The 24872-nt window shown below is 52.9% G+C and overlaps 1 protein-coding gene across 3 annotated transcripts in view; it reads right to left on the reverse strand.

Annotated features, from left to right (window-relative positions):
* The window catches only part of SHISA6 (shisa family member 6), a 260931-nt gene extending 241727 nt beyond the window's left edge, over nt 1-19204 (reverse strand). For all 3 annotated transcript variants that reach the window (XM_024127538.1, XM_024127536.1, XM_007120331.2), the window contains exon 1: nt 18576-19204. In XM_024127538.1, the coding sequence (XP_023983306.1) occupies nt 18576-19204 (629 nt within the window). The remainder of the gene's footprint in view (nt 1-18575) is intronic.
* Between the last annotated feature and the right edge of the window lie 5668 nt (nt 19205-24872).

Below are 24872 nucleotides of genomic sequence, written 5' to 3' on the forward strand. Positions count from 1 at the left end.
TGTGTGTCCGGAGCCTGTGCTCCGCGACGGGAGAGGCCACAGCAGTGAGAGGCCCGCGTACCGAAAAAGAAAAAAGAAAAAAAAAAAAAAATCCACAAACGATAAATGCTGGAGAGGGTGTGGAGAAGAGGGAACCCTCTTGCACTGTTGGTGGGAATGTAAATTGGTGCAGCCACTATGGAGAACAGTATGGAGGTTCCTTAAAAAACTACAAATAGAACTACCATATGATCCAGCAATCCCACTCCCGAGCATATACCCAGAGAAAAATATAATTCAGAGAGACACATGCACCCCAATGTTCACTGCAGGACTATTTACAATAGCCAGGACATGGAAGCAACCTAAATGTCCATCAACAGAGGAATGGATAAAGAAGATGTGGTACATCTATGCAGTGGAAAATTACTCAGCCAGAGAATGGAACGAAATTGGATCATTTGTAGGGATGCAGATGGACCTAGAGACTGCCATACACAGTGAAGTAAGTCAGAAAGAGAAAAACAAATATCATATATTAACGCATATATGTGGAATCTAGAAAAAGGGTATAGATGATCTTATTTGCAGAGCAGAAATAGAGACACAGACGTGGAGATCAAACGTATGGATACCAACGGGGAAGTGGCTGTGGGAGGAATTGGGAGACCAGGATTGACACATATACACTACTGATGCTATGAGTAACTTTAGATAACTAATGAGAACCTCTGTATAGCACAGGGAACTCTATGCTCTGTGGTGACCTAAATGGGAAGGAAAAGAGAAGATATATGTGTACGTATAGCTGACTCACTTTGCTGTAAAGAAGAAACTAACACAACGTTGTAAATCAACTATACGTCAATAAAAATTAATTTAAAAGAAAAAAAAAAAAACAAAGAGAGAAAGGAGTGAAGATCATCCTTGTCCCATCCTTGTAGGGCTTTCATCCCTTTTGTCCGTATGGACAGTGTAAATGGCAAACTCACAGCAGATTCGCTCCAGGCTTATTGGCCAAGGAGGACCCAGCAGAGAAGAGATTTTCAAACTGAGATCAGCACTCCCAGGATGGGGGGGCCTGGGAGAAGGAGACTCTCAGTGCCCATCTCCTGAGAAGCCCTGCAGGATGCAGGCCCTGAGGGATGAGATGTAAGAGGGAAGACACCTCTTTGGAGACCGTCAGGCTCCCCAGAGCACCTCTGCTTGCCTCTGGCTTGCTGCTGGTGAATGAGTTTTAACTGGGTTACAGCCGTCTCCTCCTAAAGGCAATGACTTGCATGGTACCCTCTCCAAGTGCCCTGTTGGCAGGGCTGAGCCGGGCTGCACAGCCAAAGGGCATGGATGTGCTGAAGATTCAGGCTAGCCGGGGGCAGGGACCCTGCCCTGTGTGGTCCCAACAGGAGGACAGTAGCCAGGGATGTGATCCTGGCCTCCTGAGCACGATCCTCCGAGAGCCCCCTTTACCCAGTGCCCTCTGGCAGCCAGGAAGGTGGCCCTCATTCCCAGGTGGTGCTGGGTCCCCCCTTTTCAGCTCACACACCCTTCCCTTAGCTCCTCAGCTTGGTGACCTCCGTCCTCACTCCCACTCCTCTCCACCTCCCATCCCCTTCTCTCCAGGGTGCTGGAGAGGTATTATTCTAATTCTGAAATGTGCAATCCCAGTCTCACCTAATTAATTTGGAGACGCCGGAGGAAATGGGTTAAGGCCTGAGCTACTTTCTCACCGTAGGAAAGAAAATTGGTCACTGAGGAAGCAGGAAGCAGATTTTGTGAGAGTGGCTGCAGCTCTCGGGGTCAAAGAAAGGGACAGAGACCCCTTTGGGGGAGGAAGTGGGGGGAGAGCGAGGGACAGACAGTGACAAACCGAGAGAAAGGGAGCGACAGAGGTGGAGACAGAAGGAGAAGGAAAGGAAACAAAGGGAGGAAAGAGATGGACAGAAAGGGAGCCCAACAGAAGGGAAAGGGGGTCAGAGACTCAGAGCCAGAGAGAGGCCGCAAGGGAGAGATGCAGAGATTATAAGAGTAGAGAGAGACACAGACAATGAGACAGAGTCGGGGGGACACAGAATCAGAGGGTCACAGACAGACAGGCAGACAGAGCCAGAGGGAAAATGGGACACAGAGAAACTCAAAGAATGAGATTCAGAAGGTGAGAGATAGGGAGATGGAATCAGAGAGAGACCTTCCCAGGGAAAGAGCATCTGAGATGGGCCAGTGAGGGGTGAGGCTGGTTCCCAGCCAAGGGTAGCCCCGCCCCCCCTCCCCTCCCCCACCCCGTGTCTACTACAGAGGTCTAATTTAAGAACTTGAAGAATCTGGTTCTCTGTCCTGCTCACCCCAATCCCCCAATCTCCCCCTCCCCCAGAGCCACTTTGCTGCAATATCTGGATATGGGAAACAAAGGGATGCTTTTTGCCTGAATTATCTACCTATTTGCCTTGGTTCGCTGCACACGGATTCCTTGGCTTTCGTGGGTGTGTGGCGAGCAGGGGAGAGTTAATTAATTGGGCAGCAAATCTGAACAGGGAAAACAGTCATTCTGATCACTCAAGCCAGGAAATTTTTGCGTTCTTCAGGACTCACTGCTTGTATATTAACCATCTGCAAAACTGAGATCCCATCTTACATGTGGATAGCGCTGAACAGGTTCTAAGGGCTTTACCTGCCTTGTCCGGCGTGGCAGCCGGACTAAACCTGGGACCTTTGCAGCTATGGTTACCCCAATTTTAAACACGAAACTGAGGCTCAGACTAATTCTAGGATGAGAACATGATGGAACCAAAATTTCAACCCAGGGCTTCTGGCTGGAGTCCTGATGTCCTTCTATTCAATGGGACTGCCTCTGTATACATCTCACTTTCCTAGGGATTGTCAGCTTGAAGGAGTCCTCCTAGTCTCTCCAGCTGGGTCTGCTAATCTAGCAAATGCCAGTTAATATTAGGGCATGGAGAAACAATTAGTCAGTGAGTGGTTCAGGTCAAGACCAATTATTTATTCGCCGAACACCTTGGTTAATGTTGTCAGTGGTCCCAAGGAATGAAAGTGTGTTTGAATTTCCCTAAGTGTTGAGTTATTGCAATTCCTGTAGGGACCAAGCCTGGTCAACATTTTGATGTGTTGCCACCTGTATTCAAGACATGAAATCTTTCTTAAAATGGCAAATGATTCCCTTTAACATGAGAAAAATAAACAAAACCTTGGTTATAACTTTGCTTCATAGTCTTGCCAGCTTGGGAAATTAAGGGCTATAATTTCTTGAGCCATTACTATGTGCCAGACAGAGTGCTAAACTCTTTTATGCATTATCTTTTATAATCCTCAAAATGATCCTATACAGTAGGTGCTATCAGTAGCCATATTTTGCTGATGAGAAAACTAAGACTTTGAGAGGTGAGATATCTTGTCTGAGGTCACAGAGCTGGTAAGCGGTAAATCCAGATTTCAAACATAAGTAGCCTCTGTTACACTACAGAGGCTGACTTTATACCACTGAATTTTCCATTCACCCATTTGTCCCTCCATCCATCCATCCATCCATCTTTCCATCCACTTAACCACATTTATTTTTTCACCTACTGTGTTCCTGCAGTGGTCTCTGAACAGGAGATATAGAGCGTGTTCAATCTTTAGTAGAAAAATCTACCCAGACAGAACTCAGCGGTCACCCAACTGCCCATTTCTACTCACCTTAGTGAGTCATGACCATCAACAGCTATGAAAGTTCTTACATTGTTTTAGCAGGCAACCTTCTATCAGATGAAATTCTGAGTTGAACACCAATACACTTCATTAGACTGCTGCTCTGCAGGAGGCCGGAATAAGAGCCAGAGCCCTACCCTACCAAGTTCTTACCCTCCGTTCAGCAGTCCCTGGACTTCATGGAGCTTCCAAGTTTGAAAACCAATGCGGCAAAAGAGTGTCAGATAAAATCTTGGAATTGTTTTGTCCCAATCTTCACTCATGGAGCAGGGGGTAAAACTTAGGCTCCCCCCAAATTAAGTGGGGAAGCTAGGAACCCTAGTTTATTGACAAGTCTTTTTGAGCTCAATTAACGTGCTGTCCATGAAGCCACCATGAGTATCTCTGCTCACTGAAGTGGAACAAATGGAAACCAGCCTTCTGCCTCTGCCATGTCTCTGAATCTGAGAGCCACGTAAATGCCACGGAAGGGAGGAAATCAGTCCAGCTAGTGTTAAGTTTTTCTGTGCCAAGAGCAAGGCAAGCTGCATCGTTAAGAGCCCCTAGTCAGGAGCTTTCTCTTTTAGGGAGCAACAGGAAGAAATTGATGCTGTTGGACGGGTATGATAAAAGGCCGGACAGATGAACTATTCCATGAGTAACCTATTCTGGTTAATGTTTTTATTCCTAAGGACGAAGGAGAACACTCTTGTTTCTGAAGAATTTTCTAAAAGCATTCCTGCCTAATTAAGTAGCATATACTGAATATAATTACTTAAAAAAAAAAAAAAAAAAAAAAAAAAAGGGCTTCCCTGGTGGCGCAGTGGTTGGGGGTCCGCCTGGCGATGCAGGGGACGCGGGTTCGCGCCCTGGTCCGGGGGGATCCCACGTGCCGCGGAGCGGCTGGGCCCGTGAGCCGTGGCCGCTGAGCCTGCGTGTCTGGAGTCTGCGCTCCGCAACGGGAGAGGCCACGAGAGTGAGAGGCCCGCGTACCGCAAAAAAAAAAACATCCGGAGCCTGTGCTCCGCAACGGGAGAGGCCACGAGAGTGAGAGGCCCGCGTACCGCAAAAAAAAAAAAAAACAAAAGCAAAGTTCTTCCATGAGAGGACCACCAACCTAATCTTTAGTTCTCTCCACAGAGAAAACTCAATAAAATATAGACAATCTAGGAAATGGAGTCCTATAAAGACTGGAGAATGAACCATGGAAGATTCTGATAGCTACTTCTGTGGTATTTCTCCTAAAAGTAGAGTGTAGACATTCTACTCCGGTTAGATAAAATATTCTGGTTACGTGAGTGCCGGAGGACTGAGCTTTTACTCGACTCTGCCACTCTGGGAACAGCGAAAGTCCTCTTTACCCTCAGCCTCATCCTTATCCTTATCTACCGGGCCGTCGGGGTGCTTTTATTCTCTGAAACACGCACTCCGGCCAGTTGAAGTGAATATATTTTTAATAAACACGGACCGAGGAGAATGGCTTAATTTAGTTCTCCTTTTTCCTGGTTCTCTCACAGTCCACTTGAAAAACACAGCTGCCGGCTTTGTGTGCGCACAAGACCGCTCTCCACATACGCAGAGGCTCCGGACGGATGGGGAGAATCTCCTTTGTTGTGATAACAATGTTTGTGCACCTGCACCCAGCCGTTCTGCAGGTCTGAGTTGTCCCCGGCACAATCGGAATTCATCATGGCCGACAAACACAGCCGAACTTAGCAAGGGAAAGCTCGGCCTGCCTGCTTTGCTTTCCAGGCCAGCAAGGCAAGTCACTGCACCCCAATGAGCGCCTGACCTGGAGCTGTCCCTCGATGGCGCGCCGCAGCCAGGTACAGGGTCGACGTGCATCCCCTGGGACTCCAATTCATCCCTAACGGCATCTCCTCCACACACGCCATTCCTTGCCTCGTGAATCATGTGAAAATTTACCCAGGCCCGGGAAATTTGGTAGCATCTACACCAAGCCTAGCCTCTTTCAGAAACCTCTAGACTGTCTCAGCATGAATCAAAGATCTGGACGTGTCAAGGCCACAGCTACCGCTGGGACCTGGGAAAACAGAACTGCTACCAGGACGTGTTAGCCGAGTCACCTGGGCAGCCAGGTGATAGATGAGCTAATAAACGCACCAACTGCTGCTCTTACCGTTGATACCCTTGGTGTCGTTTTCCTGATCTGCTATAAACACAGACGTACATCTACAGGAGAGGCAAAATGAAGGCCGTATTGCCCACCGGCTAAACACAGGGATTCTGGAGCCGGAGTACCTGAGTCAGAATTCCGGCCACTTAGGATATTGGTGATCCTTAGGCAGCTACTGAAGTGCCCTGCGGTTCTGTGGCCTTGCTGAAAAAAATAAGGCCAAAAATAACGTCTACCTCTTAGGGTTATTATGAGGATTAAATGAGTTCATATTTGTAGAGCACTTAGAACAGAACCTGGCACCTCGTAAGCACTAAACATTCGATTAATGAATCAATCCAAATACAGCCTCCCCGTGTCTAGAGGCTCAGCCAACAGAACCACAACGCAAGTCCACGCGTACACGTGCAAGAGCGGAGTCTCGACGGGCTGACTCAACGATGCCAGATGGCAAAACTGCTGGTCTGGCGAGGGAGTCACATGGCATGGCTGGGGCTACGGGTCATCCTGGAAGGGACCACCTACATCCCATACTTTCCACTCAGGCCTAAGGTCGGAAATGCATCTGGTCACACACCAGCTTTTGCTAAACCCTGAACTTGGACTCTGCGAGCCAAGTGCAAAGAGAGTGTCTATTTGTTTTTTCCTGTGAGGCCATCACAAATCGTGCTTCCGCTACCAGGCATGGAAACTTCGAGATGAAAACCAAAGGGATTCACATCATGGGCAAAACAGAGCAGGATCCTGTTGGGGCATTAAAAGGGCAAATGGGTCAAATGGGCCGGGGCAAGGTTTTCTGCAAAAGACTCAGTTATTTTTTTTCTTCCTTCTTCCTACCTCCCTTTTTCTTTCTTTTCTTTGTTCAATTTTTTTTTCTTCCTTCTTCCTACCTCCCTTTTTCTTTCTTTTCTTTCTTCAATTTTTTTTTCTTCCTTCTATAAAAAAAATTATAAACATCATTGTCATTTCCAAGTTCAAGTACCTTCCCATCAATGCCACTATTGAAAGGGTGCGGTACCCAAGGGTGGGGTTGCCCAGGTGGGCAGACCTCATGCCAGGGAAGTCAATACTGGCTTCCCATGAGAATTAACTGGAATTGCGTCCTAACAATAGGATGGACCACCTCCAGGGGGAGGGGGAGCCCCAGCTCTAGATGCAGCCGGCGCCCAGCAGGAAAGGCACGAAGGCACCTCATCAGACCCTTTCACCCCAGAGAGTCCGTGCGTTTAAGATGCTAAAGACAAGCATTTCCCGTGAGGCCACGTGAAGACAGCATTCTTATGTGAATGGAACGCTGGAGGAAAATGCAACTTCTTCTTCACCCCAGGGCTGTTGCAACTGAAAGGACAGACACAGACTCTGCGTTCCTGAATTTCCCAGGTGTGTGGAGATCAGAATGGAGATCAGAATGGGCCAGAGATGAACACACCTCCACAACCTGATAGCCCCCAACCCACAGCAGGGCCAACAGGCCAGAGGGGGCCAAGGGACTCACCCAAGGTCATGGGCACAGGAAGTGACAGAAGTTGCCATCAGGCTGCCTCCTACCTCAGGAAGTGCTCTAAGGCAGGGAAAGATGGATGACGACCTCCAAGAGTGAGGGAAAGGGGGCTTTGCGAGGGGTCCCTCGAGAGCCACAAAAGCAGGCAAAGGAAGGGAGGTCCATGTCCTCTTCCATAAGGGTGCATCTAAGCACATCCTATCTTGTCCTACAGTGGTGTTGGGACAGCGACGCAGGAACCGGCAATAGGGAAAGAACGGAGGGAGGAAAGACAGAGATCTCTGTCCTCTTATCCGCCAGAGACAGGGCCAGCCGTCCTAAGTCTGTCTTCAGGACCCTAACCTCTTGCTCCCATCTGGTCACCCTGTGGCAAGATGGAATGAGGGGTGCCCTGGGTGGTGGCATCATCCATCACAGAATTCTCAAAGCCAAAAGCGAGAGAGTTTCTGGATTCTAGAAACTCAGGGAAATACAAAAAATAAACAGGACGCAAGAAGAGGGGAAAATAAGCGGGAGCCCCCAGAGGGAATTAGAAGCAGCCTACAGGCAAAGCATCACCAATTCAGCAGAAATGGGGACAGCCTAATCCCAGTCAATAAAACAGACAAGGAAATTATAAAATGCTTTAAAGGAAATGCATTTTTACTGCTTCCTGGGCCACTGCAGGATTACAAACGAGGCTAAAAAAAAACATTGATCTTTGGAGAGCTACTTTATTGAACAGATAAGAATGATTTGTAATTAGCAGGCCAATTGTCTACAGAAGAGCCTGCTTGAAAACAGTCTGTCTTTCTGCCTGGCGGATGCGCCCTGCACAATCTCTGCAGTCTTGTCTGAGCTATTAATCTGTTCATCACAGCTTTTTATCAGAGAGAAAAGAAAAGCAACTTTGCTGAAGTCCAATTTGGATAAATTTTGAATTAGCAGAGTCTGAATTGATGCAGTTTAATGAAGTTACGGCAGGACAAGTTCAAGAAGGAGAAAGGGAGGAAGCCGGGCAAGGAAGAAACTCAACAGAAGAGGAATCAAAAGAAGGACAGATGGAGAAAGCAGCAGCAGTGGACAAAGACACCGAAAGGAACAAAAAGAAACATTTTAATGATGTGACTGAAGAGAGAAAGAGAGAAGCCACAGATCCTCCGCTAAGGGCCAGGTTCTCTTCGCAAATGCTCAGAGTGGGTAAGAAGCTGGCTGCTGAGGACCTGAGAACAGAAAAGCTGCGTGATTTCTCATAGCACGAAGAGCCTTCGGAGTCACGGGGATAGTATTCCTGGGAAAGCTCAGGCAAATTTCTCAGGATGCAGTAAAAAGTCAGAGGGGGTCCAAGAGGGAGGCTGGAAACCAGATTCTTCCGCAAGTTCCGGAGCAGCCTCAGCACTTGGGCTGGGCCTCCCGCCTGGTCATTTCAGGAGGTGGGTTAACACGAGCCCACCCTCAGCTGCCCAGACATCGGGGTGACTGGGGCCAGAGTCCCTACTAATAGGATCCGAGGCCGATCGGAGGGCTGGAGGAGAAAAGCTCTCCTGGCAACAACTTCCCTGCTATTATGGGATTCAGCCCCCTCCGTGCCCCTGGATGACGGCAGGCGTCTGTATCCCAGGACCTCAGAAGCGGGGGGATGGATGGATTCTGGACACGCTCCTGCTTCGCCTCGCTCCGGCACGCATTCTCAGGGTTCAAATCCCTCCTCGCTGGAGCGGCAGGATGGAAGGAAGAGGGGAGAGTTGCCTGTCTGGGTGTGAAGCATCCTTCCCAGAAGAGGACATTTGGCTAAGGGAACTGCGACTCTGTCCAGAGGACAGATGTCCTAAGTAATGAGACTTTAATGCCGGAGCTAATGGGAACAGTACACGAGACCACATGCCAAAAAAGCGAGGAAGAACGAGGGTGTTTGTGAAGCCTGCAGAAAGCAGCGACTCCTCTCCCAAACACTAGGGAACAGGGCCAAGCTCGTAGCCACCCAGAGCCCGGCTGGAACCCAGCCTCCACAGGTCCCGAGATGGGGACAGCGGCTCTGGACAGGGAGGACCAAGGGTTCTCCTGCCCCTCTGACCAGGGCAGGGCTGAAAACAATGCTCAGGACCTCCACGCTCCCACACCCGCCTCGATCCGATGGTCAGGGACCCCTGCACTGGAGCTGCGGACCCCGGGGTGCGAGCCCCGCCAGGGACCACCACCGTGGCCGTGACCACCCGTGACCACCACCAGCAGCCGCAACAGCTGGACCTGGAGAGCAAAACCCAGGGCTCCTTCCCTTTCACAGGCTTTTCAAGACAGAGGGCTTGAGGGCCCGAGAAGCAGAGAAACGCGGGGGGCGGACTGAGGAATGAGGAAGCAGGGTGCGGAGAATTAAGACCAGACGGCAGAGAGCAGAAGTGGGGCAGAGAGACAGGAGTGAGCTGGCCGGAATCCTGGGTCTCGCGCGCACTGTGCTTGAGGTTATAAATGGGGCAGGGAGGGGAGCTGTGATAAATGGGGCTGTTGTGAGCCATCCGTCTCTCCATAATTAAAACTGGGAATGGCCCGAGGTCCATCCTCTCGCCCCCAAATCACTTCTTTTCTCTAGTGCCCCATTACTCTCAGGTGCCAGGACTCCTGCAGAATTGCCCGGGGGTCCTTGCAAATACTGTAAAGGTTTGCCGGGGGGCGGGGAGTTGTTTTAAGGGTTTTTTCCAATTAAAACCCGTGTGGTTTTGTTCGTTTGTTCCTATTCTTTACGTCCTCTTTGTACTGTCTTCACAGCCCTCCACCAACATTATCCATTCTTGAAGAGGAGCCCTTTCACTGCCCTGGGCGCCTTCGTGCCCTGCGTGCAAGGCAAGTGAGGCCACCAGCCCGGCACCGAGGTACCCTGGTCTGTAGGTCACTCACCCTCCAGTCCCTTACAGCGATAACTCGTCCCAGGGCACGAGCGTGTGAGTCTTTGCTTTCTCAAATAGTCTGAGTACCACTGACCCGTTTACATTCAGGAAAGTGAGAGCCAACTGCCTCGCTGGCCCCCAAAGAAGAGAGAGACCAACCATGGACTAGCTGTGTGACCCTGGGCAAGTTACTAAGCCTCTCTGAGCTGATTTTGTCATCTGTTAAGTGGACACCAGACCCAGGGTGGGGGAAGGATGCGGTGGGATAACGCAGGATGCCGGGTACAGAGGGAGCCCCGGAGGAGGGGGGCTCTTCTGAGCGTTTCCCTGTTCCCCGCCCTGCTTCACCTATGTGACCTTGAGTCCTCATCTGACTGACATCTCAGGTCCCCAACACCAGCTTCCTGGAGTGATGGGTGACGGCGTCCTGTTAAGCTCCTGGGAGACAGCGTTCCCCCCTTCCTGACGCCTGAGCAGAGGAAGGGGGTGCCCAGCCGCAGAGCAGGACTCCTCCCAGAGTGCTCGACAGTGACTGCTGGGGGGCGGGCAGGGTCAGAGGCTCTGCCCCAGCCCCTCACCACCCACTAACTCTTACTGAGAGCAAGGAATCCTGCCCCGGCTACAGCAGCACAGCCGCTGCTTCCCCAGCACCAAAGTGGAATAAGAATTGGCCACAACCGCTGCACCTGGTGGCCCCTTGTCACCTGCCCTTAAACTCGGCCTGCCCCACCCTCGCTCCATTTCTGTGATCAACCTCGTGGGATGAACACGCTTTTGGGGGGTCTGGGGAGGCACAGGAAACGCACATTAGGACTCTAGCGGCAACGCTCACCGGAAACCCCATCTTCCTGTGCTTGTAAACGCTTCTGCCTCATCGATGGCTCTCTGGCCCAAGTGGTGACCTCGTCTGGATGCCAAACTGCAGAGGGCCTGGCATTCAGGTGGAGAGGAGGAAGGGCAGGGCACAGCCGGCACCTGGCTCTGACCCCAAGCCTGGCCGCACGCATCCCAAAGAAATCGGGTCCCTTTACCCTCAGAATCAAATTAAGAATCCAAGTTGCATTTCTCGTGCAGAAATGTGGGAGCATTTTTTAGCCCTTTCTGGGCAGTTATTTGAGCCATTTTCTGCATATCGAACCCCTCTCTCTTCCCCTCTCTCCCAGCTCCTCCGCTGTCTGCCCAGATACATTGAGAGAGCATGAAGCTGGTTTTCTTAAGGTCGGTAGCTATCCTTCAGTGAGGGGAGGGGCTCCTTCATAGGGGTCCTCACGAGCACGGGGCTCTGAGGCCGGGCTGCCACTCCGTATGAGGACGCCTCCTCTGGGCACCTGCCTTTGGAGGCAGCTGACACGGCCCCTGGGCCAGCAGGTCTCCTTACTGGAAGCACCCTTCACTTCTGATCAATAACCAGCCAAGCACCTATTTCACCCATGGGCCTCAGCTCCATGACATCGCTGCTTACAAGAATCACATCTACCCTAGGACGATAAAAATATGCTACCATCATGAAAAGTCAAAACAGCATGCATGGGCACTGAAAGCACTTCCAAGAGAGGAACTGTGGCAATATTTCCCAGAGAAGAATCAGCGTGCGGCCTCCCAAAGTGACGGCTCAGAAGGATGACACATTAGGATAGGTATGTCCTGGTTCTTTCCAAGGAGGACTTGGGCACAATGCAGGCAAAAGCCCCGAACTGCATGCCACAGACGTTAATTTCTCATAATGATGGGACCTGAATGTCCAGCTTCATTAGCCATCCTCCCCAAAGCTTCTCTGAAGCCCTCACCTTGTATTCACCCTGGCCCTGCCGTCTCTCGGCCCAGAGCTGAGAAAGGGCACGATGGGCACCGGTTAATGTACGTCTGCGGGTCACAGAGCTGTCTTATACGTAGGGAGCCATCCTGGAGGACAAAGCTGAAATCACTCCCTCTCAGGCCCATGGGATGCCTGGGGGGGCTCTGGTCTCTGGTCGGTTGGACCAGGTCGCACCTGGTCAGTTTCAGCATCCCCACCCATCTCTGGGACAGAGAGAAAGCATTCACAGCCCGTATTTTTCACTACAGGTTTCTGCCCATAGTTTTATCCGGTGACCCACTGCTCTGGTTCACAACTCTTTGGCTTGTGCTATATTTTCCTTCTTCAAACGGGCTGCATTACTCGAATCTTATTAAAGGATAATAATAATAAACTTAGATCAGGGTATTACCCTTTACAAAGGAATTCGGAGAAACTGCGAAGGACCAGGGAAGATGAACGGAAATCATTTTCGTGGATGGAAAAAGTGAATGAGAGAGGGCTGAAAAAATGTAGGGAAGCAAGAGAAGGGAGAAGGCTGCCACTCACATCTCTAAATATCCGAAAGTTATTTGTACGTAAAGTAAAATAGAATAGATTTCCACTGGGCAAGAAGACGAGGCTGTGGCCCAGGATACCGGCACCCTGGCTTCTATAGTTCAAGATCACTCACCCCCTCCCCGAGGACCCTTGGCATTGCCATCTGGCCTCCCTCGGCTTCAGCTGCTTGGCTTACAAAATCAAGAGAGTTAAGTTAAATGACTTGCCCACAATAAAAATTCTATGGTTCTGTAATGGATGACTAAATAATAGAAAGCACTACTCTGCCTTTTCAGCACATTTTGGTTTTACTTCTAGAGATTAAAAAAAAAAAACAAAAAACGACGAGGTTAGCAATCTGTCCTGAATGGGTGTAAAATAAGCCTGCTCAAGGCCAAGGGTCTGAGACCCTCTGAAGTGTTGCTGGTAAACTCTCCCGCCAAGCCCTCTTCCCCGTCTGCAATATCCAAGAACGAAGATGCTGGAAGTGGGGGGTCATAAATGTGACTCAGGGAAAAATAACAGGTAGGAGTTTCCTAAGGTAGAGAAAAGAGGGGGAAAAAAATCACAGCAGACGGTATTTTTAAAATGAACTTAACCTAGGCCCTCATACAGTCCGTCAGAGCTCCCCCCCCACCACCAATCTGAGATGGTCTGTACACAAGGAAGTTCAAACCGCAGTACTGTGGCTCCACGGGATACATGCTGTCAAGGGATGCACCGAGAATTGTAAGACAAAACGCACTTGAATTCACCCTAACGTCAAACACAGACGTGCAGGACTTTGGTGGCGGGCTGGCAGAGAAGGCCAGCGGTGAGACCCAGCAGCCAGGGGCTGGGTGTTACTTCTAACACGCAGCGGGGACTCTGGCTGACCACGGCGAGGAGCCAGAGAGTGAAGATCTCAGGGCCATACTGGCAGGCCCTGGAAAACCCGGCAGCGGAGCTGGGAGGATGCAGCTTCTTTCTGCGTAGTTCCCTTCTCTTCTGGATCCCAGGGCATGTCTGTCTGGGATCACCTCTTTCGGTCAGCTCACTGTTTCAGCTCTTAATCACTACTTCCTGCACAACTGATCTGAAATCGACTGCACGCTCACTTGATCTCTCATTAAAACAGGTTGGAAACAGTGCGCTGGACTTTTTCTCCTCCGGTGTTGTGGCAGCCGAGAGAACTGGGGGTCAAGCCTTAGTAACTCAGCACCAGATTCCTCCGAATGAATGGGCTCTGGGCGTGGGACAGGGTTGTGGGCAGGGAAAAGGGACCGATGTGCGTGCCTTCTGGGGCTGGGGTGAGGTGGGAGAGGCCGGGAAGACAGCAAGCCACGTTCCAGGAAGGACTGTCCAAGGGCAGGGCTCTTTGCATGGCTGACCTGCTCAATGGAGAACGAACTCTGCTTTGCCTCGTGGGTCAAAGGTAACATACACTGACAGGCTTACATTTTATAATTTGAAATGTTCCTTGCCCACAGCGGGTGGGCAGGGCTCATCTGTTGAATGAATACATATGCACGTAGCTGCAGGGGTCAGGAGGAAACCAAGCACAGATCTGGGCAATGCCATCCACCTCTCTCACCTGATTACCTTCCTCCCTTTATTTATTTATTTTTTTTTTTTTGCGGTACGCCGGCCTCTCACCGCTGTGGCCTCTCCCGTTGCGGAGCACAGGCTCCAGACGCGCAGGCTCGGCGGCCCACGGGCCCAGCCGCTCCGCGGCACGTGGGATCTTCCCGGACCGGGGCACGAACCCGCGTCCCCTGCATCGGCAGGCGGACTCTCAACCACTGCGCCACCAGGGAAGCCCCCTTTACTATTTTTGTTTCTTTCTGTCTTCCTGGTATCCTTCCTCGAACCCCTCCCTCCATAAGCCTTCTTAAATTCTTCCACAATTTCACTGCTTTCCCTTCGTGCATTGTTGTTGTTTTTTTTTACTCAAAGAAAATGGAAAACATGCAAGGCTAAGACCTTCAGTCTAAGGCAAAGATGCTTTCTTTTTCTTTCCCAACAACTGCTAACTCTGAAGTTACGAAAAACAAAAAACAAAAACCAAGTTGACTCTCAGTTTAGATCAATTCATTATAGTGAGCCCACCGTGCTTCAAAAAATGGAGTGTTTGGCGTGATTTGACAATTCATTGCCCAGGAACCTAGGAAGGGAACTCACTAAATCAGCCAGCAGAGTGGGCCCGCTACTGCAATTATGTGGTCTGTGAGGACAAAACAGAGCTCTTTGGGTCTGTAATTAATTTCTGGAGGAAGAAAAGGTAGGACACAGTGTTCCCTTGATGTTTCTAGAAATAAGCAGAGGAACCCGAAGATGAAGGTCCCTCTTGATGGCTACCAGGGTCGCCTCCTAATACGCTTCCTTTTCCCTTACAACGTCGGTCATCCAGGCTTTTCATTCCTCAGCCCTGCGTACTTCTCCACACCAATCCCCACCTTAAACTCCTCCATCCCTTCATCCCCGTGCAGGCAGCAGGAGGACCCCGGGCACCTCTGGCCTCACCAACTGCACCTACGGCATCCTAGTAGCTTCCTGACCTATCTGTTAATTAGCCATCTTTTTAAAAAGCCACATGGTTCCCCCCTCAGAATGATTCTCACCTCCAAGACTCTAATGAATGAACACAGGGTGAGGAGGAAGGAACGGGTTGGAATGTGGGACGGCTGGTTTGGAACCCAATGTCAGCAGGGAGCCCGCCTCTGAGGCCGTGTCCTGGGCAGAGTCCCTGCCCTTGGAGGCCATGGCAGCCCCTCACTGAAGAGACGGCCCCAGGGAAGCATCGCAGAAGCCACTCGTGAAACACTGAGATGGGCGGATGCCTGCGGGCCGGCAGCTTGAGCCTCAGCCCGGGCAGGTGGAAAGAAGGGCTAGGTGAGGCCGAGATCCTGGTGGGAAATGGGGTTCTGGGTGGGAAAGGTGGGCACCCGATGTCCAGGGCTCTCCAGATCCAGAACTCGGCTGCGCCTTTGGCCCCTGCGGCCACCTCTTTCCCCTCCCTGAGGTCCAGCTGAGAGTCTGTGCTCACGTGCTCTGGTGTGAGAGGCGACCTTTGCCCCACAGACACGGTGGGAGGGTGGGGCGGGCGGGGGTGGGGGGGAATCTCACACAGATGGCGAGGTCTAATCACTTCTGGAAAAGACTAAATCTTCCTCCCTGCGGGGGCTGGAGAGGGAAGAAGGCCCGCCCTAAGGGGGACAGAGGAGGCAGATGGCTCGTCCTAAGGCAGCATCTTCCTTTTCACCCTTCTAACACTCCCACAAACATCCCTCCCGCTCAGCCCGTTTGCCCAACCACCATCTTCGCAGAGGCTCACACGCTGGAATCAGTAAAATAATCTTTGCCTTTCCAGAAAGGCAATGCCTTTGCTGAACTATTTCAAGGAGTACGGAACCGAGCGCATATCCCACCTCTTCTGTGGACCTCTGAAGAGTATACATATTCCTTCTCCCTCGCTTTCCCCAAGGAGGACCCATTATGGTGTGAATATTTATCTCTTTCTCCATCGTTCTCTCCTTTTCCCTACCCCAGGTTCCCAACAAGGCAATCTGCACCCCAAACTCCCTGAAACAGCACGCAACGACCTCTGAGGCGTGAGCAAAGTGGGAGCGTGGTGGTACCACTCATGCACGCCCGGGAGTCGGTGGGCTGCTCCTGCAAACGTGCGCGCTCACCCCGACACGCCTGGGAAGGGAGAGGCTGGGGTGGGACGCCGCTGTGCCGGAGTTATCCAGAATGGAAAAATGTTTCCCTGACCTGCCCAAGGTCATTCAGGGAGTGTCCTAGACGGATCGCCCGCGCTCTGTCCTCTCTCCCACACCACTCCCAAACACGAAGACAGACTCTGTCCCCTACCTAACAAGCATCAACATGATGGCTTCCCAAGCACTGAACAGGCGAGACTGCAGCTGCTGGAAGAGGTGCTGTGAACTGAATAAAATCAGGAGATGAATTTGAGGGAGAAACAGCCCACATTTACATAATGGTCTGAGGGCTGAAATGCACGGCCCTTCGCATGGCTACCGCTCTTTCCCAACCTCAGCGAGAAACTGCCCCCACGGCATCACCATTGAGCCGCGCACCTAGACACACACTAGTCGCCCTAGTTTGGAGTGGGCTGGGGAGTCAGCACGGTGGGGGGACAGTGACATCTCCAAGGTCAAAGCCCATAGAACGCAGGCCAACGCCAGCACCCAAAGGCCCTCAGCAGCCTCCCAGGTGATGAAGAATAAATTCAGTAGGAGGCGGAGGGCAGGGCAGGGGGCAGGTCTCCCCAAGGGTGCGGAGAAGAACGGCTCGGGGAAGAGAGAAACCCAAAGAAAGCTTCGTGGGAATCCACTGCCAGGAGGTCCCGGCCAGAATGGAAAGTGTGAGGAGAGGCCAGAAGCATAGAAGAAGGGGAAGGTGAACAACCGAGGGGTCCAGAGGCAGAGGCAGAGGCATAAGAACCAGGCACATCTGCTTCAGGAAGGGGAGCCAAGAGAGAATTCTCTGCCAGACAAAACCCAAAGGAGGGAGCGTCTTGTCCTGATTTTGCTCTCTCCATCCCACCGACCCTCTGCTTTTAAGAGCCAGCACTGACCAGAGACTATGTGCCACGATTCCTCCATCATTTTCCAGGACCAACCAGCCACAGACGTACTCCCTGAGAGATAAGATGGGGGGGCGGGATGAAGGCAGTGGTACTTCAGGGTTAACGAGCGAGGCTGATAAACCCATCTCCTCTCAGAAGCACCCAATTCCAACACCCGAGTTTGTCAACGTGAAAGTACCCACACTTTGTGGATTTGACTCACAATCCGCCAGAGAGTATCATCTTTTCTCAACACCCACAGTATCCAGAGGGGGAAGAAATCACACCCAGAAATTTCTATCTGCCTTTCTCTCTCTTCATCAAGGTACAGGTCACTAATGTCCGCAGCAGCGGGGGAAGGTTTTCAGGCCCAAAGGATAACAGGCAGAGTGCGGACATGAGCTAAAGCTGTACGGCTCTGGGTGCGGGCCTGCCGGGCAAACTCAGAGAAACTGGTCTGGGCGGTGTGGGGTGGTCCCGGTTACTAGGGCAGTGCCCACACCATGTGCCAGGGATGGAGGCATGTCCCGGGGCAGGGTTTGTTCCTTGAAAGACTGTTGAACCACGTCCAGCCGTTCACCAGCACGAGGGGACTGGAAGCAGAGCTGAGTTGGCACCCCCTGGGCGCATCATTAACAGAGTTGTAAAGAGAGGCTGGTTTCCCGTTCCCAAGGGCGCTCAGGGAGCTAGAGGGCGGGGTGGGGGGGAGGCAGTCAGGGTGGAACCCCGCACAACCATATTTCAAGCTCTTGGCATAAGTTTCGGTGGGAGGCAGCCCCCACTGCCTCCCTATGGAAACAGTGAAAGATGCCCACCGGGTAAACACAACAAGAAGTGTTAACTCAGAGAGTTCTGCCCACAGGGTTTAAAAGAACAAGTCCTCCCGTCTCAGTGGGAAAGCGAAGCTTCCCACTCGGCAGGATGCCGTGAATAGACACCATATGCCCTTGGTCAAGATGGAAGGGTTAGATCTGCATGCCTTCTCACCCCAGGAGGCTGCTTTCCCGTATCACCCACATCTCCAACACACGGGAACACCCAGGTCACACTCTTTTCAGTAAGGTTCCAACATCGTTCAATCTCCTACATCCAAGATGACGCTCTGGTTTGACTCAGAAAACCGAATGCAGTAAGAGCCTGCACCGAGGCGCCCACCTGCCTTGAAAACTGCACCCTGGACCCCTAACCCAGGGTTACGGAATGTGTACAATTCTTAGACTCAAACTCACGGACTCCACCACTCCCTACTTTGCCCTGTAAATCCCCCCACCAACCAAAGCATGCGTTCCCGGTTCTGAAGAAATGGAGAAGAGGGCACAGAAGGCTCCGATTTATTGCCTGTCAAAGAGGCAAGGGGTGCTCAGTTGACTTAAAAGAGTCGAGAGAGAGACAGAGACAGAGAGACCCGCGGGGGGGCGGGGAGAAGCCAAGAGCCAAGAGGACAGGGAAGCCCGGAAAGAGGGGTGAGGCCGCCGGGTGTCTGGGGGCAGGCCCCGGGCGGCCGCACTCACCTGTGGATGTTCATCTCCCGAGGGGGGCGGTGGGCCTTGTCGTACGAGACCTTGGCGAAGACGCCGGCCACGATGACGAAGGCGATCACCCCGCAGGTGATGTAGACGGTGAAGTTGGTCCTGTCCTTCTCCGGGTCATACTTGTTCTCGGGCCCCGGCGACACCACCTTGGTGCTGGGCGTCTGCACCCACACCGGACTCTGGTAGTTGGTGCACTGGCGCTGGTCCAGCTTCTCGTGGCGCTTCTTGCAGCAGAAGCGGTAGTAGCAGGTGCCGCAGCAGTACAGGTAGCCGCTCTCGCTGTTGTTGCACTCGAACTCCTTGTCGTACTGGCCGCTCACGTCGTAGTAGCCCCAGCACGTCTCGTAGGTGACGGGCGCGCTGGCCGCCGCCGCCGCGGGCTGCCCCCGCCGGCTCCCCGCCTCCGGGCCACCGGGCGCCCGGACGGTGCCGTTCAGCTCGCGGCCGCCCCGGGCCAGGGCGCCCCGTCGGGGGCCGGCGGCCGCGGCGCCGGCGCTCAGGGTCCGGTTGGCGGCGCGGCCGCGGGCGCCCCAGGCGCCGGGCAGCAGGTCCAGAGGCTGGAGCGAGAGCAGCGGCAGCAGCAGCAGCAGGAGGCGCCGCAGCGCCATGGCGGGGCCGGGCGGGAGGGCGCGCGGAGGCTTCCGCGGCGGGCCGCTCCCCGTGCCGCCCGGGCTCCGAGGGGGCCGCGCGGGCCGGGCTGGCGGCGCGGGGCGGTCGCCGGCTCCGCGCTCCCCCCGCGGGCTCGGCGCGCCTCCCGGGCAGCCCCATCCCCCGCCGGCGGCAGAGGCGGCGGCGGCCCCGCGCGCGGCTCGGCTCAGGCGGGACCCGAAGCGCGGCTCCCGGCGGCGGCTGCGGCGTGGTCCCGTCCGGGCGGGTCCTGCGGGACAAGACGGGGAGTTGGTCACAGGGTGGGGCGACCGGGAGGCGGGCGCGTGAGGGGAGGGAGCGCGCAGCCCTCGAGGAGCGAGGCTGGGGCCGGGAGGGGCGCGGAGCCCGCTCCCGAGACGGGGCCCCGCGGACCCGGGCGCACGGGCCGCCCGCTCCCCGGCCGTCAGCCCCGCGGCGCGCCCGCGCCGCCGCCGCCGCCGCCGGCTCCCCGGGACGGAGCGGGCGGCGCCTGGGGTCGGGCGGCGTGCGGGGGTGCGCGCGGCGCCCGCCCTCTCTCTCTCTCCTTGCCGGAGCGAGCGTCCGAGCCGGGAGCCGCCTGCACGAGTGCCGGAGAGTGTGCGCGAGGAGCCAGGGAGACACCCGCACACGCGGAAGCGCCGCGCGGGGAGGGGACGGCCGGGGCCGGCGGGGGCGGCGGGGGAGGGGAGGCGAGCGGAGGGGGGCGCCGCTCACCGCCGCCCACGTCTCCACGCCCGGGGGAGGGGGCGCTGCTCTTCGCCGCTCCCCGCTCGCGGCGCCCGCAGCTCCGCGTCACCAAAGCCCAGGACACCGGTTCATCAACGCGGCGAACAGGGGCCCGGCCCCCCTGCCCGGGCCCGCTCCAGCCCTCGCGGCCGCTCCCGCCCCACCCCAGTCCGTGCGTGCGCGGCCCGAGCGGGAGTTGGGGTGTCTGCGAGCCTTTGCCTCTCCCTAGCGGCGACGCTCGCAGCGGAGGGAAGCGGTCAGGCCCATTGCTACAGGTTCCTCAACTGAGACCAGGGGTCAAGTGGCTCCTCTGAACTTACTGGGCTACCAGCGAGCAGGGCCCCCAGCACACAGGTTAGCCCCAGCGCGGGAGGGCACCTCATTTCCTCTTTCCGGGGACTTTCCCGCAGAGCGTCCGGGAAGAGTTCGGGAAGCTCTCCTAGCCGCTGAGCCTCAGCTCTGAAATTCCTCCGCTTTAGCTGATGGGGGCGGGGGCGGCGTGGGGAGGGGGAAAGGGGGCGTTCCTGCGTGCGTAACGGCTTGGCTCTGGGAAAGGAGGCCCGAGTCTAACTTTCAAAGCCACGAGGCCACCCAAGGGGGAGTTATAATCCTCATCTTTGACCTGAGGGGCTGGAGTTGGGGGCAGGAAAATGAGAACAAAAAGCGACGTCCAAAATTCTGCCAACAGTCCTGGCCCTTTGAGCAAGCGCCCAGGTACTTAGGTTGAAGGCAGGGGACAGTGCATCAGTGTGTGGGCAGTAGAGACTGTCCCCAAAGCTGTCCATTCAGTCTCACGTGTGACCCAAATCAAGGATTCCCCCATGCAGGAGAGGCAGAACGCCTCTTCTCAGAATCCGGAATGGATCAATTGGAGCTGAAACCCAGATTCCAAGGCCCCCCCGAGGGAGATCTCCATCCTAGGATGGGAAGTTCACAAACTCCTCTGGCAGCTCCCCACTTGCTTCTGTCTCTCCATTTCCTCCCCCTTCCCCTGCACCCTCTCCCACTCCCCCAATTCTCTCTTCTCAGCTGCCACCCTCTTCTTCATGATTCTGTTCAACGAGCATTTATTTTAGTTAGTTGCCTACTCTCCCCCCAGCACTGTGCTAAGTGCTGAGATAAAAGCTAAATAAGACAGTCCCTTTCCTCAGGGAAGGGGAGCTTGTAAACCACTGGGGAGACAGACAACAAATGAAGAACTTATCCGTGGTTACGTCCCATGACAAAGGTGGGCACAGAGTGCTCTGAGAGGCACCCAGACGACAGGCACCCAACCTAGCCCGGGAGGGGAAAGGTGGGATCCAAGGCAGTTTTCTCAACGAGATAAGGAGCAGAATCTCGAGGTTAATACAGCAAACAAGAGGGGAAGGACACTCCCAGCAGAGGGAGCATCAGTAACAAAATCCAGAAGACAGGAGGGAGCGGGGTATGTGAGCTGGGGAGACAGCAGCTGAGCATAAACTTGGAGGGAGTCTTCCAAATAAAGCTGGCAGAAGGGGGCTGTATCCCCTGCCAAAGAACTTGAATTTATTCTGCAGTTGATGGGGAACTATTGGTGGGTTTTACTCAAAGGGAAGTCAGTCAGATTTACATGTTCACTGGATCTCTAAGTCAACTGGAGTAAGGAACAGTGGATGGGAGTAGAGAGATGTGGAAGCCTTTCTGATAATCCAGGTAAAAGAAGATGAAGGGGTGAAGTAGGTTTCTGGTGGTTGGTGGTCAAAGGGCAGGCTCAGGACAGCATTCGCGATGGTCATGTTGAAATGCCTTTTAGAGCTCTAAGGGGTGCAGTTCAGCACAAGCGTTAAGCTCAGGAGAGCAGATAAAAGTATATATCATAACATACACATATACATTTAGGAATCGTAAGAACATATCTTTTACCTTCAGACTATGTGCAATTTTAAAGCCAATCCCTCCCTTTTCTCTTCCCTGAGCTTTCACCTCCCCATCATCATTCCACAATTGGGAGCTTCCTAGCAATGGGTAGAAACATGCCTTCTTCACGTGGGACTCTAACAGGATTTGATCAGTGGCGCTAAGTAGGGGAAATTGCTTTGGTTCCTCAGACCACCCTCACAAAATATGTTCTGAACCTCTGTGCTCACAGATGGTAGCATCAACAAACTCACAGAAAATAGTAGACCTCAGAATTGAACAGGATGTTAGAGGTTATCTGTTCCAACTCTTATTGAATGCAAAACACTAGACATCTTATTGACACTTTGCCCTTTGTAGTTGACCAGGCTGGTTGCCCACCAACATTCATTCCCCTACTTTCTCCTTCTAGTTTCAGTACCTGAATTGTTGACAGTATGGAAGCATCTTTCTGTTGTGGATGTGACTTATTAAAAAGTGCCAGAGAAGAATCATCTTTTTCAACACCTATACCAACTTCAGAGCGCCCGTAGGCTCAGGAGACAGTGACCCAATCCCTGGCTCTAGAAGACGGATCCCAGGTGGGCTGAGCCAATCATAATAATCCCATTGCCTTTGCCAGATTAGTTAAGAGTGGATATGTGATCCAGCTCTGGCCAATGCTAAGTGCGGGAACTGTTGGGAGATTCTGGGGAAATTTTCCTTGCTCTACTTTTTTAAGTGTTGTTTCCGTGGAGGTTATGACCATGGGGGGCTGAGGGGGTGGGGCAGGGGGGACAGAAACCAGTCATTAGTCGAAATTGATATTCAGTTTGATGGTCATCAGTGCTGCACAAGAAATATCTCTGCCCTTCCAGGCAGATTGTAGAATTGCAATTCCTGGCCCATTAGTGAGCAGGAGGGGAGAGTGACTTAGTACTCCTGCTCAAAAATCCTGAGCAGGGCTTCCTTGGTGGCGCAGTGGTTGAGAGTCCGCCTGCCGATGCAGGTGACGCGGGTTCACGCCCCGGTCCGGGAGGATCCCACGTGCCGCGGAGCGGCTGGGCCCGTGAGCCACGGCCGCTGAGCCTGCGCGTCCGGAGCCTGTGCTCCGCCACGGGAGAGGCCACAGCAGTGAGAGGCCCGCGAAAAAGGAAAAAAAAAATAAGAAAAATCCTGAGCAAAAATGGTGCATGTCATTTTCTGAACCAGAGCATCCCGTTCCCGCTTTAAGACATGGTGGAGCTCTCGTTTTCTCCTGGCATGGTGAGATCAGCAATGCTCCAGGTGGGAGTGGCTTTGTCAGCCTGGAAGTGATGTCAGTGAGGAGGCCCCACCGTGGACATGTAGCCTGAGTAAAACTACACTCTTCTTAAAGCCACTGGAATTGGGTCTATTATTGCAGCGTATCTTAACCCATCCTGACTGATACGCTGAGGCTGACAGAAGGAACATCATGGAGCCATTCAGGGAACTTTGCCCAAGGCTTTCACAACTCCCATCTTCCAATAATGTAAAATAATTAAGTTTCTTATGTCAAAGCCTCTTTGAATCCAGAGCTTTTCTTACGTGCAGCCCAAGGCATCCTATGAATATAGCATGTATCTTCTGTCTCCATTCTGACTTAGGGTTTCCACCTGGCTATGGTAGACAAATGATGGCCACTCCTTTTCACAAGAGGTGGCGTCTGTCTGTCTTCCCTTTGAGGCTAGGCCAGCCTTTTGACTTGCTCTGCCGGATGGCATGTGGCAGAAGTGATGCTCAGCCAGTCTGAGTCTAGCCATTCAGAGGCCTGGTGCCGTCTTCCTTTGCATTCTTGAGATCGAGCTGCCATGTAAGAGGCGTGGGCAGCCTGTTATACTCAGTGATGAGGAGGGAGACCACCACGACACGGAGAGAGACCCTGAGAGACAAGACGCCACCTTTGGCATTTGATTCCCAATTGAGCTCCCGGCGGAACGCAGCAAAGGGTGGGACCCGAGGGAGGCCAGAAGAGGAATCATCCATCTCAGCCCCAGACAACCCACAGAATCATGAGAAGGGACAGACTGATGTTGTTGTAGGTGTTTGAAACCATTAAGTGTTGTGATGGTTTACGACAACGCAACGGACAGCTAAGTCCATCCACAGATCACAGCACAGACGCTAAACAGAAATGTATTAGGTGCAACTTCCAGCCACTAGATGCCCGAAGCTATTTTTCATGAGCTGCTGTATGAATTTGCTAGGGCTGCCATCACAAAGTACCACAAACCAGGTGGCTTGCAGAATAGAAAATGATTGTCTCGCAATTCTGGAAGGTGGAAGTCTGAAATCAAGGTGTTGGCAGGGTTGATTCCTTCTGAGTACAGGATCTTTTCAAAGTGTCTCTCCTTGGCTTGTAGATGGCTGTCATGATGTACACGTGATGTTCTACTTTTATGCGTGTTGGTCTCCACATTCCCCCCTTTATATAGGGACACGAGTCCCTATAAAAAGGGCCCACTCTGATCACTTCATTTTAATTTTATTACCTCCGTCTCCAAATAAGGTCACATTCTGAGGCCCTGGAGGTGAGGACTTTAGCATATGAATTTGGGGGGTGGGAGAGGGGAGGTACAGTTCAACCCATACACCTACTGCATGGAAGGGTGATGTGCTCTGTACAAAACATGATGAAAACGTGTGCAGATGAAGAAGAAAGGAAGACAGGTCATGTTTGCCATCTTTTATTAGAGAATTGCAGTTTAGGTCACACTGGAAATGAGTACTCTTTTTTATACCCTTTTCAAGACTGAAGGCAATTGCTCGAGTGAAAGAAAAGAGATTCCAAATAGGCAGCACAGGAAAGGGACTGCCTTCCCCTGGCACTCCCCACCTAGAGATGGAGTTAAGGAAGTTTGCATCCCGTATAATTAGAACTCTAGAATTGTGGCATTTCAGAATTTGCAAGAATTCATATCCTCTAGACACTTTCTTCTAAGCAGACCTCTGGTTGGCCACACAAGCGAGGGCAAAAATGACCGCAAATTATCCCTGTGGCTAGCCTGGCCCAGGGTTAACTCACTTCTGCATTCACTTATTCAT

Source organism: Physeter macrocephalus, chromosome 14 (genome assembly GCF_002837175.3).
Source record: "Physeter macrocephalus isolate SW-GA chromosome 14, ASM283717v5, whole genome shotgun sequence".
Classification (NCBI taxonomy): Eukaryota; Metazoa; Chordata; class Mammalia; order Artiodactyla; family Physeteridae; genus Physeter; species Physeter macrocephalus.